General features: G+C 35.3%; 1 protein-coding gene across 3 annotated transcripts in view; it reads right to left on the reverse strand.

Moving 5' to 3' along the window:
* Positions 1-8280: 8280 nt before the first annotated feature.
* The window catches only part of LOC138693354 (glucose dehydrogenase [FAD, quinone]-like), a 65081-nt gene continuing 53535 nt past the window's right edge, over positions 8281-19826 (reverse strand). For 2 of the 3 annotated variants that reach the window (XM_069817272.1, XM_069817271.1), the window contains exon 2: positions 8281-13443. In XM_069817272.1, coding sequence (XP_069673373.1) covers positions 11568-13424 — 1857 coding nt within the window. In that variant the 5' untranslated portion in view covers positions 13425-13443 and the 3' untranslated portion in view covers positions 8281-11567. The remainder of the gene's footprint in view (positions 13444-19826) is intronic. The other variant, XM_069817270.1, reaches the window with a different exon arrangement.

Consider the following 19826-nt stretch of genomic DNA (forward strand, 5'->3'; position numbering starts at 1 on the left):
TTACGAGGCTCGAGTTTCCTTAGTGTCTTTTTCTCTACCTATTTCATCGGGGCGCAACTATGCCATGACCTTTTCTCTACCTGAAGGGAACGGGGCGCAACTATGCCATGCCTTTTTCTCTACCTGATGGGAACGGGGCGCAACTATGCCCACAAAACAGGGACCCTTTTTTATATTCTGCATTTTATCTGACCATGTGGCGCAACTATGCCCTGCCCATTATTGTAATCGGAGAAATACTTACGTATTTTTTTCCAAACGAGCAGATGTTCCGTAAATTGTCAATAAATTATCGAAAAAGGTTTGTGAAAACTGACTTATGTCACTTTTCCCAAGCACTGCAGAATTGTGACATCAATTGTGAAGCAAATTCGTCCGCAAAATTCCTCTTAGATTTCCGCTTGAAGTACGGTTTGACTATTTGGAAAACTATATAATTCTTTTTCATATGTTACCCAAATGTCTTCTTTTTTAACGTTATTCCAGCCACCTTTTTGTTTTTAAACACTGTATGACAACATATTGTATTTAGAAATAATATCTAGAACTAAGAACTTTCAGATATTATTAAAATTAATGCATTTTACCCGTTTGCCTATCATTGTTTCCTCATGACAAAGAAAACAAAGTCGGCCATGATCATATGTAACCAATGAAATTCGCGATTTCGAAGCCATGGTCGTATGATAAATAAAATATGGAAGATACAAGTACGAAATCCCCACATTAGTGAACGCATGTTAAGTTTAAAGAATCGAGGCTTGGTGAAACAGTCAACTTTTAACGATCTAGTTAAAATTAAACGACCTGTTTGCAGACAAGTCGTTTGTACTGATTTAAAGAAGCTTGGTGAAGTCGTCCTTGAGTATTGCACTTTCACACATGGTTTAAGCAACGGGCAGATTTAATTGGTGTCAAGCACTTAGAAAAAAAGTTGAATTATGATAGAAAACGCCCTATCAGGCATTACGCTGTTACCTTATGATCCTAAGAATTACAATTACAATATATCAATTTTTTTATTTATTCATTTTACACTATACACATTACAATTTTTGTATTAATAAAATTATAACTTTGTCACACCCGAAAAGAACTTGATGCTTGAGGTCGGGTATGATAAATTATGAACTAAATCGAAAAAAAAAATTAATCACAACTCCGATTAAACTGTAAATGTAATTACACACAAGGTTAAAAAGAAAAAAACTTATTACATGTATTAGTTATTGAATGATGATATTTCTACAGTGCTTCCAGGACGATACGTCCACAGCAGTAGGCTACGTCCAACAGACAATTTGTCCACTATCTCACGTCCACAGCTATTTTGCCCAAGGAAATTAGTCCAGCAAACATTTCGTCCACAAAAAAAAATAATTGTCCATTAACATTTCGGTCATGAATTGTTGTGTACATAATTTTTTCCCAATTTTTCTTTGTCTATTAGTTTTTGTGCCAACCAGAGTGCTGCATTGGAGTTAAATCGTTCGCTTGAACTCGCTCGAGTGTCGCACCCTCGAGTGAGATACGATCGGTCGTGATACGCTCGTAATAAATAGAAGCACAGTACAAGGTCATCTCACCGACATGTCTTGTATAGAATGCGACAGATAAGATACATATATGTTTTGCTCACACGGTAAAAATAAGGCTTTATTTTCTGCGTTTATGACAAACGTTTAATGGAACAGTCAATGGAACATGAAGTTATAAATAAATAACAGGAACATGATGTTATAAATAAAATAGTATAAAAAAACTTCGATATACAGTTATTATTGCTAATTAATAATTATTCAATATTTGATTTACCACATGTATAATATTATGATAGGTCCACACATAGTGTTCCGCCTATATACTGCGACAATGTAGAAACGTTTTACAAAATATTATTGATATAGCAGTAGATTAATAATAATATTAGTACAGAGATAACATATAATAAAACGAATAATCATGCTGCACAACTGTTACAGACGCAAAGATTGATACACTAATTATTAGAGATTATTATTATTATTATTATTATTATTATTATTATTATTATTATTATTATTACTAGAAAACTTGATACAGTTCTTGCATTATCGTGATTGTGTTCTCCATTTATAATAATTACATTTACATCCAATAACATCTATCAGATATGGCAAAAACAAAATCACTCTTGTGTGTGTGTGTGTGTGGGGGGGGGGGACATTTACCTACAACATTTATATTCCATTTTAAAACAAGTTTTGTAGTTATACTATGAAGAGGTTAGTTAAACATTGCAAAGTTTTGAAATGATAAACATCTATGATGTTACTACACAGTTCATCACTGTAACAAGAACGAATGTCTAGCGCTCGGCTTATACCATTCGAGAATTTATCGCTCGTGACAATTTTGCCCATCCTGCATGTGCGCTACCTATCGGATTATGCTATGAACTACTTGGCGCTCGAGCGAAAACGTCCAATGCAGACCTCTGGTGCCAACTAAATATTTGTCCTGGAAAATTTTGTTCATTTTTGGGTAACAAGTACTTCCAATATGCAATTTAAAAAAGAAGGGTTGCTATGGAAATGTATTTAACCATTTTGTACCATAATAATATTCATTTCTATATAAATATATAGTTCATTGGTTCAGTATTAAATTTTGAAGTAAGTGAAAACATTTAAAATGACATATTATAACAACCGTAAACAACAATTACACTTACCACTAGTGGTATAGTAGTAACAGTGTATTAGTTTTAAACCATTTATGCAAATGGACAATCAGGAATAATGGGCGCAGTTTATTGGACGAGATAATAAAATGGACAACTTAATGCAGAGGACAAAGATACAGTAAATGTAGACATAATAAGATGTGGACCACACTTTCAGTGGCCAAAATAGCACAATGGACATTTAAACTGTGAACGAAATAATAGTGGACATAAAACACCAGAGGACAAAATATCAAACAGTGGACGAAATATCCGTGAACATAACGTCTGGGAACCATCTGCAGTATACTAGACAATATTGTGTAGTTCCTTTTAGTGCGTTTCTATTTCTGAGTATTGTTTTAATATAATAATAGAGGTACAGAGTTGTTTATCGTGCGAGACATGACGTATTCCTTTGTACTGTAGACCAAAGAAGTTTTTGTGCACCCATGATGGAAAGAGTTGCGTGCCGAATGTGCTACGGCACTAAGTCGACGTCATTATCTGTCACACTACGCACTCCTCTCCATACTTTTAATACCTATATTGGTAACATACCTCTGGTGATGATCTGCCTCTTCTCATAGATCTATATATGTGTGTGAGTCGTCAATTGGCCTGCACCGTCAGACCAACAACAAAGTGGGGATCGTCAGAGCTTCTTTGTATGTGAAACTACGAGTCCTCTAGAACTCATTACTATTGTTATTTACCAATCTTTTGGCAAATCACAAGGTATATTTGCGGCGGACGGTAGATCTGACGTCACGCAAACACAGGAGATGACAATTTTCGAAACGGAAATTTATATCGAATTTCGTCTCTCTCACTACATCATGATGAGTAATTATTTTGGCTTATTATATCAGAATAATGATCAATTTAAAAATCAGCAAAATTATCAGTCAGTAAGCTTAGTTTGATCAACGACCAACTCTAACCTAGGTAATCTCTTCTGTACTGTGATGTCACACGTTAGGCTCCTCATGGAATTGGTAAATTATTCATGGTAATATATAAGTTTTAATGTAAATCATTCGCAATTCCCAAAATTAACAGCTGTATAATATATCTAAATATTGAGAGACGCAGTGCATGTTTCCATTAACTTAGGAAGTGTCCAAATTCGTAGTCCCATTCCTGGTGATGATTGTTAGGAATAAAGCATTTCACTTATGAATATACTGTGGAATGTTTTGCTTTATACATTGTGATTTATTTTTATTGCGCGTGTCAGAAATTGTAAGTGCGTAAATGAATACATATTATTTTCTGACGTTTTATTGCATAAATCTCAAGTCATGAGCATGTCGAATGCAATGTATCCTCCCAAACTATTTAGCTACTTAAATTAAATAAACAACGACTTCACTGTTTTAACATTTTAAATTATGGTGTTATTTTTCAGACTAGGTTCGATTCAGAAGATGATGGATATAACATCGAATCTATTTAATCAGTAAAAGAGCACATAATTTTAAATGTTAACATACTGAAGTCGTTAATTATTAAATTTAAATAACTTAATAGTTCATCAGTAGGTTTATTAATTCTATGTTAATGGATGTTATGACTGATTCCAACTAATCACAAGGAGTATACTCATTGTTTCAACTCTTACATGCAGTTATTAATCAGGACTCTGCCACTAACTCTAAATAACATCCACAGTTGAAACTGATAGTCAAGTAAACATCTTCTGAAACAGATATGCTCAATTTTACAATTTTCAAACTCTAGTTGTAAAGGTTCCCTTGAAACAACTGTAAATTGGTGTATACATGTATTATAGGCGCAGCAGAATAGGAGATACTTTCAGATCGTACCAGTCTACTCTGATGGAAACTGTAGCCTATATAGTACTGTAATGTTGGAGGTAAACTCTAGTACAATGTGAATATCAGAAATGATTACCCCTCATCATTATAGGCGTTTTATTATTGTTTTTATTAATACTGTTATTGTTGTTACTTACCTGTGTGTGATTGATTTCTTGGGTATAATCAGGTTCCCAAAAGAGCATGTGTAGTTTATTATGGAGTTAATTGGATTAAAAAAGACTACAGTTGAGTATGGTGCAAAAACAAGATAAAATGACTTAAAATAGTTATGCATCGTATATAATAAGACATTGCGCATCTTTTGGTTCAAGAACCAAAGTTGTGCGGACTTACCTGAATGAGTTAACGACGGAGACCTTGGTTTATTTGAAACAAGAATCAGACTAGTCCTGGATGTGTATATGTAGAATTATTTGTATTTTTGCTAATATAATGTGATTCGCATTTAAAAGTATTTAAGATTATAGGTAATATTACTTATAAATATATGACCATGTATTCTTTATACAGGGACATCATTTTATTTTTACTTCAATTTTTATTGTACCTGAGTTTTTTAATGTACTTCACTCCCACCCCGTCTACTAACGAAGTTCCAACTGTCCTCCACACAGAACCAAGGCCGCATATAGTAAGCAGTACTGAGTTAGTAACTTATAGCACGTTTTCCAGTGACGAAGACTTCCAATATTGAATCATATTTTCGCACAGGTAAACTGTCGTCCGTTTGCCTACGTCGCATCCCGATTTCCCCCATCTGCTTCTGCTCGCTCTACTGTAAAGACTAGTGGCTGGACTTTCTTAGCTCTTTTCTGAAAACATTAATTTCTGTTAGGAACTAATTGGACGTCTACGTAATATTAGGCAACTGTTTAAAATAACTTAAATTAAAGGGCCTCGTTAAGTAATTAATTATCACATGATTTCCCCCCTTCTACGACCCTGCGACATAACCACTTGGACGGACAGTAGATAGCATATCTGAGTAATTTTATCTGTGTGGGTCGGGCAAAAGTGAAGATTGAATTTACAGTACGTAAGGTACTCTTTTATAGAGTAAATACAGAATTATTTCAACATGAGTTACTAAATATGAAAGACGAAACTAGTAATTGGAAATAGATGCAATAGTCTATAGTGCGATAATATGGACAAAAGAACTGAAGCCTGTATGGAAATCAACGGTCACCATTTTCAAAAATGTGTTTAAATATCCGTATGATGATTATTTTTCATTTTAACTTCATTCTCTATATTGTACGCTAATGTGCTGTAGACAGTGTAATATACACTGCATAATGAATACGTTCGCATGGATGACTCAGTCCGTGAGTAAAAACATTTCTTGTTAACATTGTACTGTATTTTGAGTAAACAAAACCTAATGAAAGTTATCAAACTCAAAATTGCAATATTTCCTACTTTACGTAAATGGATGAACTACTTGTCTTCCTTCCTATACCTAGTAAAGTGATTTGTTTGTATTTTACGCCAGTATCACCGAACTCTAGTCGTGGAAGGGGGTAGCAAAAGGTGTTTCCGGGTCGCAACCATTAATCCAAAGGTATAGCCAGGTTAATATTAAAAATGTTAGTAAAAATAAAATGATGTCCCTGTATTTTGTAATTCATGAACTTCACTTAGATAGTGAGAATTCCATACAAATGGATGTTTTTATAGGAACATAGGACATAGCTCAAACTTAGTACTTATCCATTTCACTACTTTGTGGTTCAAAATAGCCTATGTGTACTTTTTTCGTGATTATTTCAATGTTTTGGCCTTTTGGAGATAAAAACATGCATTATGCATATTTAAGCAATTTTTAGCTTAATCATGCATGTAATATACGTTATATTCAGTTTACAAAAATGCATATTTTAATGGTTTAGAGTGGACACTTCATTTTCTCAATTTTTACGTAACATTATTTTAGCTTCAGGAATCAAGAGTGAAGAAGGAAATAAAAAAAAAACTAAATAAAAAAAGGTTCTTTCAAGTTTGCACCCATAACTTCTTGCGATGTAGAGAGGTCATTCTCTGTCTTCAAAGACATATTGACTGACAAGCGCAGAAACCTCACAGAAATCAATTTAGAAATGTTGTTAGTTGTTAAGTGTGCAAAAATAAGTGAAGTGAAATAAAAAAAATTGTAACAAAATTGAAAGTATATATTTTTAATGATTTTGATGTATTTTTCGATTGATCGTGCATGTTTCATAGTTTGATAGTGCATGAATGCATGCATATTTTGGGATTTTATGATGCATGGAATTTTCGTCTCTAGTAATAATCTTTTGTTAGTAATATGTCAGATTTTAAATGTTTAGTTGAAAAACCAAGTAAGTCCAATTTTGTTTTCGCATGTACTCCGAAATTGTTTTTCTGGACTTAACTGGTTGTTACACCAAACCCCTCAATTCACGTATTTCAATGTTTTAAGAGCTTTAAAAACCCCAAATGTCATATCTTCCTCTTACACTGAGACACATCATTAACATTTCATGATAAAGCGTCATAAAATAATCAACTAAAAAAACATAATTAACATTTCATTCTGTAACTCTGGAACTTAATAAAAAAATATGAAAATGGATGAGTAATTAACTTAAAATTTAAGGGCGCTTTAGTGTTCTTGCAAAAGATTCGGGTTAATGAGTAAAACGTGGGGCGCCATTTGTGGGAGGGTGTCGTTATTGTGGCCCCACGTTGGAAGCCATTTGAGGGTGGTATCGTTGTTGTGTTCCCACGTTGGACGCCATTTGAGGGTGAGTGGTTATTGTGACCACACGTTGGGCGCCATTTGAGGGTGGGTGCGTCTCGATGTTGCGTGAGATTCACTCAGGGTAGCCGAGGTACTGTTGTGGTATAGGGTGATGTCGGGAATAATACCAAGCCGGCTACTTATATAAAAGGCAGTGTAAATTCCAAAACTATAAGTTTATTGTCGTATTCACTTGGTAAACACTAGAGTATGTATTTCCGGCTGACTTATAATTCAATCGTTGGTCGCACCTCTGTATCGATTCTATGGCGGCTCTGAATAAGCTCTATCCGATACTACAAATTCAATATTCTGTCCAGTACACTATGACACGAAGCGAAATAGTAGTCCTGTCGACACCAAACGAAGTAGTTATTCTGCCCTGTATGTAGGGCTGCCGACACGATGTAAAGTAGTTTTTGATGATCTCCGCTCCGAAGCGGAATAGTAGTCGTCATCTCCGCTCCCCGTCACCCTTATTTATAAAAACCTATCCTACGCTAAAACTAACTATTCTATTGGTTAAAAACTACGTCACTAACTGGCCTAAAATCTATTCCCTATTGGTCCAAAGTGACCTCATAAGCTGGACCAAGATCTCTTCTTATTGGGCGCGAAATATGTCATCTCTAAATTTAAACTTTGGATTTCCCATAACGTCAAATTAGTTTGTATATCTCACAAGAATACCCGTTCTTTGGAAAACCCAAGCTTGGCAGTATCTTTCCCACGGGTCTAGTCCGACTCCGGCTTTAGAATTTTATGCTTCATCGAGTCTCTATACGAAAACCCCGCTCAAGGTGGCCCTAAATCTGTCCGATGCTGACAAGTGACGAAACACCTGTGTGAGGAAGCTAATTCTAACGAAGTCGCCAGAACATCCCCGCGAATACATGTAATAAAAATATGGAGATATCACTTCGCTAATAAATCGGTCTCTCCCTCTCCTAATTACTGCTTCAATCTCCAAGCCCATTGGTCACTTCTCTCACTAAGGAAATACATTTTCATTGAAGTATTATATAGTAAATGAAGCTAATATTCCACTAAGGATAGGCCTACTTTGTTAGATTTTAGAGTGAATCCTTAGGTTTTATATTTTGTACCGTGGTTCACCACATTTGCTTATTTAATGTTTTGTCTCGGTTTGCTGAAAAAATGTCTTAGCGTTTCAATCCGTTACTTAAACTTGAAATTGATGCAGCTAAGCAATTGTGCTTACTTCATAAAAATTATGAAACAACTGAAATTAACAAATTAATCGTATATAAAGCCTTAACATGAATGGACTATAATAAAAAGCAAGGGAATAAATCGCAGAGCATGTAAATTAGGTATCGGTAGTGAAAACTGTAGATCACACCTCACAACTTACGGAGGTTCTTTATGGTATATGTTATATTGAACGCTTTCATGTTTGATACTGAAAGTTCAGGTAATGGTTCACACTACGTTACAATTATGTAATATTCTTAAAAAATATTATGCCTGGCGAAAGCTGTTAACAAGTTCGAGCCATTTAAAAAAATTGGAATTAAGTTTTATTTAACGACGCTTGCAACTGCCGGGGTTTTATCAGCGTCGCCGGTGTGCCGGAATTATGTCCCATAGGAGTTTTTTACATGCTAGTAAATCTGCTGCCATGAACCTGTCGCATTTAAGCACACTTAAATGCCATCGACCTGGGCCGGGATCGAACCTGCAACCTCGAGCATCGAAGGCCAGCGCTATACCGACTGCGCCACCCAGAACGACCTCGAGTTATTTTCTTTGCAATAATACGGTAATATGAAACTTACACAGTTCTTTCTTTCTCCTAGCCTTTTGTCACAGTAAGTCACAAACATTTCAGTAATAGCTACACTTTCCGTCTCCTACTCTGTATTGAGAATCTGCGAATCATCATTCACAATGAAAAGTATAATCTGACATTTGATTTAAGTAAGTCGTATGTATAAATAGACTATGTGTATTACTCGACCGAGGCCAGTGGAGTCCTGCAGCCCGGAGCCGTGGCGCTACTGCTGTGTTCGTAATACCGCATCGCGATAGTTCACATTACGTCCGTGGCTCCACTCGCCTCGGTCGAGTAATAGTCCTATATACTTATTTGTCATCAAAAGAAGAGTTACCTATTAAAAAATAAGATTTTTGATTCGTTACACCTCAATCGGACGGAGTGCTGAGGTCAAAGAATGACTGGAGCTTTACCTCCACGTTCCAAAGTGCCTCATGTCATGTATTGGAAAACTTTCACATTTATACCTTGAATTCCATGAAAAATATAAACAGTACATAGGAATTTATTGATTATTTTGGATATCTGATCAGTCTGAAATATTATTACTACTTAAAACAACACAGTACATTGCAAGAAAACATACCCGTATATTCCTAGACAATGGAAGTACAGTTCTAGAAAAATGGCCCGCCTGAACTTCTAAGTTCCAGATTCAACACAAAGCGCATGTTCAGTACTGCAAAGCAAAGATACACAACAGATTGCATTGGCAGTTATTGAAATTAATTTTACGTCGATTGTTGTCGCAGGCTAACCCGAAAGGCATTTGAAAAGATGCTACGAAAATTGATTTATCCTTAATATTATATGAATATTTATAAATAGTGGAATAAAATAGAATGATGGTAAACGAAACCAACCTGCATAATTAATTTTAAAAAGCACTTTCCTCAACGGTATCCGAACACTGAACTTTGTAATCTGTTAGCAAGCACACTAGCACACAACTTTCGAAATGTTCCAATGAATTTCCATAATCGGGCTTATATGTATCGTGTTTGTTTAATAATGACTATTAAGCATTAACTTGAACTTATTTTCAGATTAATTTTGTCCTTTTTGCTTTAGTTGCGAATACTTTTCTATAATACAGTGTGTCCCGTAGAATCACTACCACAAAGAAACCTGAATATCTCCTGAACTAATAGTGACAAAATAACCGGACTTAGATTTTATGTTAGAAAACTCACCAAGTTTCAATAGATCTCTAAATGTGCGCCTCTTGTGGCAAAATCAAGACGGTATTCCGTCTCCCTCCATGTGTTCCGCAGCATTACAGGTGTGACGGAAGCACAAGCTCCAGCTGTTGCACAAGTTGAATTTTGTATGCTCTAAGTCGCAATCTTTTATGGACAATATTGTAAACAGTCGACTTCGGAATACCCAGCTCTGAACTGGCTGTCGAATTGATTTCCTTGGGCTGCGCTGAAATGCTTGCCTAACATCTTCAACTTTAGCTGCGGACACTGCTTTTTTGCCGCTTTCTTTCTTCCTTAACACACAGCCTGTTTTCAACAGCTGATTATACAATTTCACAATGGTATGAAGCTCTGGAGCATTTGCACCATATTCCTGTCTAAATCGTCTTTGCGCTGCAATTGGGAACTTCAATTCGGCTAACCAATAACAACATTTCACTTTCTGCTGCACCGTGAATTCCGCCATTTTAACTCTGTGTATTGTCATACCCCGCGCATGCGCACTAGAGACATAATTTTCATTGTTACCAAACTTGGAGAGCTTCTGCATAAGACAAGATGAGAAACATATTTCTAAAATCACTGAGTGACGAGGTATTTATATTTCTTTGTGGTAGTGATTCTACGGGACACACTGCACTATTCCAATAATACTGGGATAAAACCTTTGTTAAATTATTGTTGTGGTATGAATTGTGCTCTGTAGGGAAATTCAAGAGTCGGACCATTTTGCCATTTTCCAAAGATAAATTTAAGAGAAGGGTACTGTCAATTGTGACAGAACCAATGTTAATAATACAGATAAGTGTAAAATAAATTTCTATTCATCTTGATTTCACAACTTTTAACACTGTATCACTTCGGAATATGTATTATATGACTTTCTTGTGTTAAATTCTATCATACCTGGTTACATGTTTCGACCTATTATGGGTCATCCTCAGAACTGGTCGTTGTTGGTCTTGGCGCTTCTTGTTTTGTTTCCTTTGAGGATGTGTTTTTGTGGGGTAATGTGAAGTCAAAGAGTGTGTGTGCTGAAATTGAGTTGTGTGTTGAGAACACACTAGAACAATATGAAATATACAGACACACAAAAAGACCAACAACGACTAGTTCTGAGAAACTAGGTCGAAACATGTAAACCAGATACAATAGAATTTAAGACAAGAAAGTCATATAATACATATTCCGAAATAAATTTCTAATGAAATAGATTTAATGTATCATACCCAATGTCAGACAATCCAATAAAATATTATCTTCTTCCCCAGTCTTGCTTAATGAGGTCAGCTGCTTTCGCGCCGATCATCATTGTTGGAAAAGTAGTATGAGCAGCCGGAATCATCGGCATTATGGAAGCGTCCACCACTCTTAAGCCTTTCACACCATAAACCCGTAATCTTGGATCGACCACTGCGTTAGGATCCCAATAAGGCCCCATCTTACAAGTTCCACTAAGATGCCAAATCCCGGTAGAAGTATGCCTAGCTGCACATCTCCAGTAATCGTCGGACCCAAATTTATGCTGTTCACAACCAGGGATAGGAATGTCATTGATTTTTGATCCAAACTTTTGAAATGCTGAAGTCTTGCTGAGCTCCATCATTTTCTTTATTGCAAAAAGCTCATCTTCTAAATCTTGTGGATTTTCGTAGAAATCATGATATATGAGTGGTTTCTTGTATGGATTTACGGAACTTAACATGACCCTTCCTCTACTCTTCGGTCGAACTACAAGAGGAACAATTGTCCACGTATGTGCACCCTCAATATGTTTGTAAACATTTCTATAAAATTTGTCACTCAGTCCCACTACTTTGTAATATGTAAGTTCAGACGGAATCCCACCTCCGAAAAAGAGAAATTCTATATTAGGATCTCCATCGGGATTCGTCAAATTGTTGCTGTCCAGAAAGGCGATTCCTTCGCATGCAGCTGGCACAGATAATGGTCCACTATGGAAATGTGAGAAATCATACAGTGCACGTCCATCATTTAGCACATCCTCTGTAACAATTGCAACAGACTGGTTGATCACAAAAGTTCCAGTAATCATACCTGGATGGTCCATCAAATTGTAACCGACTTTCAAGTCTTGTATTACTGGAATATTCATCTCATTGAGATGTTTCTTCGGTCCGATTCCTGATAACATGAGAAGTTGAGGAGAATTAATTGCACCACCCGACAATATCACTTCCTTCTTGGCACGGACAAAGTATTTCTTACTGCCTCGAATGAATTCTACTCCGTATGCAGTTTTTGTACGTGGGTCAATCATTATTTTCGTTACAAGACTTCTCTTCTTTACATGAAAATTAGTTCTCTGTTTTATGGGATGGAGGAAAGCCCTGGATGCACTTAATCTAGTACCGTTTCTGGTGAGTGATTGAAGGTAACTAAATCCAGTTTGTGTTTCACCGTTGTAATCTATGATTCTGTAGCCCAATTCTGCTCCTGCTTGTACAAATGCATCCGCTAATGGAGTCCTGTAAGGTGCATACGAAATTGTTACTTCTCCACCTGTGGAATGGTATTTCTTGTCAACTGCCATTTCTGGAATAGTCATATCTTCAATTTGCCGAAAATATGGTAGGATGTCTTTGTAACTCCATCCATCATTACCCATTTCCTCCCATTCGTCGTAGTTTCTTCGATGGCCTCTTGTGTAAATCATGTAGTTTATTGATGTACTTCCTCCCATAACTTTCCCTCTAGGATACGAACATTGTCTGTTTTCCATGCTGAGGCAAACATTGTTGGATGGAACGGTTTTGTATTTCCAATTCACTTCTGTGAATTGAAACCATGTTGTGAGAATCGGGACATCCATTATATAGTTTTCTGTTCCTCCAGCTTCAAGGAGGAGAACTTTCCATTCCCGAATCTGGGTTAGGCGGTTGGCCAATACACTACCTGCTGCTCCTGCACCTACAATAACAAAGTCATATTCTGAGAGAATGCTCATCTGGTCCGGAGGTTCTTCTCTTAAGTACGTAGTTCCTTCCTGTATAAATTTCAACAATCCTTCTATATATCCCCCGTTCATATTTTGTGATAATGATTGAGCAAGCCACAGAGAGAGGATAAGTGTTATTTTTGTTGTATCCATTCTGCTATGTAGTCCAAATCTGTAACATAAGAATTATCAAATAAGTCGTGTTTGTTTGTCTGTTTGAAGTAAAAAGTACACTCAGTGGTAATAATAGGAATAAAATTTAACTAGAAAAACACATATTCTAACTTGATAACTTCGTAACTTCCCAATAGTTCATGAGACAATTATATTAATTTTCCCAAATTAGTATTTTTATCGAAATTTTATCAATTCTTAGTTGAGATCGTACAACAAACGGCACTTTCTTGTTTCCATTAATGAATAGATAAGTCGCGATTTTGAATTCTGGCATTACATGAATCTTATGACGCTGTAGATAGCAGCACACCTTATTAAACCATACTCGGTTAGTTAGCCGAAGTGAAAATTAATAAAGATAAAGTGATTATATCATGAGGTAAATTTTTGCGCTTCTACTTGATATTATCACAGTCTACTATATACAATCACGAAGCTTGGGATGATTTTTTGCCAACGAGTTGCATTTCTCGCGATAGTTGCTAGCCGCTTGGTGCGCTTTGAGTACTAGGAACAATAGACTGTGTCACTGCCATCTTGACCTAATACAGGCCGTAAGGCAGACCATGTAACTCGCTTAACCCGATCACTAAGGGCGGCGTTTCAACCATATAAATTAATTGGAATGCATAAAGAGTAACATATATTTCTCTAAAATGTAGTGTAATTGGATTAATAAAATTTAAAACAATGATTAGGGGACACTTCAGACATTATTCCTTGCGAGTTAAGGTGTAATTATTTTTGTTGTTAAAATTACGTTCGTATGTGTAATACCTGCCTTTATTTCGATTAAATATTGCGAAATTCTTGTACATTCATTTATGCACGATTCAATAATTTTCAGTTGCACCGCACGAATATTTAGATATGTTGAAATTATAGGTTATGTTGACTGTACCAGTTGTCTCTTTCTGTCTAATTTTAGTGATCTCCAATGCTCTGCCACTACATATATATGTTATGTCATATGGATATTGTAGGTTATGTTTACTATATTTAACTTATATTCCTATATTCGCAATTATACATTATAATTAAACACAATGTCATGTATGACACCCCTCACATTCAATTTATCTGTATTTTAATACTACAACCTACAATTGAGTACTGAATTGTACTTATTACCTAAGAGACGAAGTATCACAATCGTACGTACACTAATTTCATAGGAGTGGTATGGTAAATTTTCTGTCTACAATTAAAATCACAATATAAATTCGTCTTTATTGACCCTCAAAATAGCTTCCATTCTAAACTTAAAGTGTTGATGCCAACACATTATTTTAACATGTAAATTTCTCTTTACATTAAAATATCATAGTTTTGTAATTATTTCTGCAACATATTATGCAACAAGAAGTAAACGGAACTTATGGACACATTACACTAAATAAAGCTTAGCAATGATACGCAATAAAGTTATAATGTAATATTTCACTGAGCTCCATAGACTGAAATAGAAAACCCGAACATACATTACGGCCTGGTCTAGATCGAAAAGGCATTGACTGTGCCGTATTTCGCTTTGTTGTGAAAAGTTGTGTAAACTGTGAAATGTTGTTATCTGCTGTAATAACTGTAAATGGCTAAAATACAATAATTTGAATAATAATATGGGACAAGGAGACTTTGTGGTACTGTAAATATTGTAAGAAAAAGAGGTCAGAGTTATCCTTCTTCCAAAAGATACACGAAGGTGAGTTTATAAAGTATAATATATAGCCTGCTTTATGAAAATAATATATAAACCTTATGTACTTCACATTTCAATAGTGGAAGAAAGGTGTTAATTTTTTTAAAAAGAATACGATATCGAAAGTACAATACATTTTATCGTCTGCTGGGGAAAGAGTCTGTGATGTGGCGATAGTAGCGATCCTGGTGGTGAGCAACTATCTATGTTTGCATATTTAGTAAGTATTGAGCTTAGTGACTGTATATATTAGACTGTGATATTATCAAGTTCATAGTGTGCTTCTTGTAACGTTACGAGTGTGTGTCATTTTATTGTCATCTGACAGAATGGTAAATCGTGATTTCTCAGGTTTCCAATATAATAGTTTTATGTTTACCAATTCTTTTGGTTTCACCTGATGTAGACTACAACGTGGATTTGGTCGCTCTCTCTCTCTCTCTCCAGTGCGGGCCTACAAATTAGTTCAGTAATAATCCATATCTCCTTTGGTAGCATAAAACTTCGGATCAAATGTAAGGTAACTGGTATTTTCCGTCAGGGTGAGAGCTAGAAATATTGGCAATGGTAATTTGGTTTAAATCTTTCGGCTGGCTTATCAAAATTTATAACCTGTAACGTTTACGATTTCTGCCGCCTTAGCTGGTATTTAGTTAAGTTATAATTGTACGTCGGAAACTATGAGTAATTTTATCCTTGTTACAAATTTGAGGGTCACAAAAAGTTATTTTTCAATTTATTTTTTATAACATGAAGATGGAACACTCATATCTATGTCAGTGAAGGAATTTTTACGATACATAATATTTTGGTAGATATGACCATAAACGTGAGATCGTGCGCTTATTTAGCTCTCCACACATAAGATGCTCATTTCCCGTTAACTTGTATTTTTCAAAACCGTTTTCGTGATAACTCGGTAAGTTTTTAAGATACCGCAGTAACATTTTCCATGCAGCTGTCTTTCATACTTGTGAACAAGATGAACTACAATTATTGCTGTAAGATTGATACTTTATTTTAAGTTTTTTAAATAAGAAACATTAAAAATTTAACTTCTCATAAAAATTAATGAAAATACTTCTATTGTAGACCTTTCAAACACTGTAATTCATATTGTTCATTTAACATTCAAGAATAAATAGAAAAAAGAATTACTCAGAAATATTCATATTTGCGGACAATATGATAAAAATGGCACATTAATGCACAAAAGCTGCCACTTTTTTGCTATGATAATAACTCATAATGGTGAAAATTTCAGTAAATATGAAAATAGTCTGTAATTGCAGAAGCTGTGAATACTGAACATATCAAATTCCAGGATGAAAGAGTCATTAGTTGCTGAGAAAGAATAAATATTGAATCTCCCTAAGTTTTTAGTGTTGAAACTTGTATCCCTCCTTAACTTCTAAGCTTGTTAAAGTTAGTTATTGCATTGATCTGAGGTTATCTGTAACTTCACCTGTTAAAGGGTTGAGATAAAGTGGTCTTGTTATTTAATTGTTATTGAAATAGAATGTGAATTATATTTGTATTGTACTAATTTACCATATTGAACTGTTACCAAATATATTATCTTTTCATTTAGTTACGTTGTGGGTTTAATTCATTGGCTGGGTCAAGAGTGGTGAAAGTCTAATTACCTTGTCCACCGTGAAATTTAATCCTTGGCACTTTTCGTACTTTGCCCATTGTAAGATTAGGCCACTTTCAAGCAAAACACTGAACGAGAATACTTTAAGGTTGCTTCGAATAACCGTAATCACTCTTACACAAGAAATATTTAGTATTTTGAGACGAATTTTAGTGATATTTTTCGGATGGTAAAAAAGTATAAATTCTGATTTGTAACATTTTTTCCTAGAAAAAAAAAGTGTTCATATTTAGACTTTATTTATAATTTCTTTCGTCAGTGTCGGTAGCTAGTCAGTATAGCACTGGCCTTCTATGCTCGAGGTTGCGGGTTCGATCCTGGCCCAGGTCAGTTTATTTTAATTTCTTTCGCTGGGAAGTCATATCGCGACACTCTCTTGGGCACGATACATTGTTGATATATTGGATTTCAATTTTGCTGTCATGTAGCCATCACCATCCTCAACTATGTCTCAGATTTCGCCAACCACTATATATATATACACACACACACACACACACACACACACACACACACAAAACACAAACAAACTTCTTGTAAATGCCATAGGCAAATTATATGTGAATGCAACCTCTAGGATAAAGATTGGGAAGAATGTTTCGGAGGAATTTCTAGTTACAGAGGCTTATGTCAAGGGTGTAGTTTATCTCAAACTTTATTTAAGATATATATACAACAAGCCTTACAAAATTGGAAGAATAAATGTAAAGATATGGTAGTACCTACTGAGAATTCTACAATTTATACTCTGTTATTTGCAGACGACCAGCTAGTTATAGCACAAGACTATGAGGACATAAAATATATGACCAGAAAACTTATAGAAGAATATAATAAATGGGGTTTAAAACTAAATTTAGAGAAAACACTACCGGTATATATGTCCTGTGAGGAGGAAATGAAAGATTTGGTTTTGGAAGATGGAATGGGATGTATCAAAGGATGTGAGGAGTGTGAATATTTGGAGGTAAAAATTAACTCAACATACAGCCAGCAAAGTGACATAAAATATAGAATTTAGAAAAGTAGATCGGCAATAGCTATGTTAAATGGGGTTTGGTGGGATAAGACAATAACAATTGAAACAAAACTCCAAAGCTATAATAAGGAGTACTATAATATATGGAGCGGAAACATGGCATTTAAACACGAATCTGTAATTGAAACTCCTCTCCACTGAAATTAATTGTTTTAGACGTTCCACTAGACATTCTAAATTGAAAAAATTCGAAACACAACCATTAGACAAGAAATGGGATTTAATAGTACATTGTTAGATTTAGTTAGCTACAAGCAATTAGAGTGGTATGGCCACGTACGTAGAATCCCAGAAACAAGATTGTCCAGACAGAGTTTGTAATGGATTCCGCCAGGAAGAAGAAAGAGGGGAAGACCAAGGAAAACTTGGATTGACGATACAAGAAGTGGAATGAAGGAGAGAGGCTTGGAAGAACTGGATTGGGAGGCAAGAGAAGAATGGAGGAAGAAGATAAGAATTTAAACACTTTGGATACAGGAAGATGAAGTTTACATTGTAACCCTGTATATATACTGGTAGAAGTTGCAATAAATCCGACATTTGCAGTTGAAAATATCTAGATTTCCATTATTGATGATTCAAGGAACCATAAAATCTCTGATCATATTGACCAACCTCCGAATTTGAATACCGGATGTCACAAATGCCAGTTTAGTGTTTCATGTTGAGCCACCTTGCTCGGTATAATCTCGCTCGGCGAATATCGAACTTCGCCATACTCGACAAAGTTGAACCGAACATAGCTAGTTGCAATAACATACTCAGAAGTTTTAAAAGTTAAAATGGAAAGGAACAAAACATTGACGAAGCAGTGGTTATGCAAGAGAAGTGGATGCAGATTTTATTACTTCGGGAACTAAGTCAACGAACAAAATTACTTCATGAACTAATTGATAATGAATGACGTACTGTTTACAAAGCTACAGGAAACAGTAAAGGCAAAAATTGAAAAACATGTGTCATGCGAAAGGCAGTAAGCGCTAAAGAGAAACTGAATGTGACTTACTTGGCTACCGGAAAGAGCTACGAAGATTTAAAATTCTCTAGAGCCTTAAGTATATTTATAATAGAAAGATGCTGCACTCTTCAATCATACTAGCTACAGCTTTCAAATTCCCGCGGAAGGAACAACGGAAATTATGTACTTTTTGGTAACAAACCTATTATCCACACTATTCATTTGAAAACTAATGTTCTGTTATTCCCATTTTATGTTGCTTATTTGAGTAGTCTTTTGACTTCGAATTCCACAAACACGGCTATAGCATACAAATTCAAGAAATATTTCCAAAACTTCCAATATGCATACATTGCTGAAATTTTAAAGTAATAATTTGTAATGCACTTACAGTATACCGTCACTTACTTTAAACAAGTAAATATTTGTATCTGTTGTACTTGCCCGGTATTGCAGTTTCTGAACAGTATACAGCGACGATATCACCTGATACTTGTACACCAATACAGAGACGTGCTGACCTGTTGAGACAGGTAAAACACATTGCTATCAGCATAGGTAGAAATTTCATATCAAAACAGTAGGTTTCAGTTGAGTACAGTGAGAAGTATAGATGTTACCCGCGCCTCGCCCTGCACCCTCTCGCTACAGATGATATGCTGTTCACATAAACAACGCATAGTATCATTCTGTGGATCTGTGTACAGTTGTGAATAGTTTGAAGAATATTGTTAATTTATAACAGTTTACGGTCTGAACAAAGTGAGCAATTCTTTTATTACAATTATTATTTACGTAATGTTAATATTATGCATGATTCCAAAACAAGTAATCTCATCTGCTATTCAATAATTACGCAAACAGGAGCGCGTAATATGTTTATTTTATCCCGGATTATTCTTCGTTAAATGTTGGTTGAAAGACAATTTTGTTCAGCAGCAGTCTGTACTTCTTTTTTGTTTTTCTGGTCTGTTGTCATATCGCGCTGCTATGCATTCGGTTGCGTTACAGTCCAAGTTCAACAT

Source organism: Periplaneta americana, chromosome 17 (assembly GCF_040183065.1).
Source record: "Periplaneta americana isolate PAMFEO1 chromosome 17, P.americana_PAMFEO1_priV1, whole genome shotgun sequence".
In the NCBI taxonomy this organism is placed as follows: Eukaryota; Metazoa; Arthropoda; class Insecta; order Blattodea; family Blattidae; genus Periplaneta; species Periplaneta americana.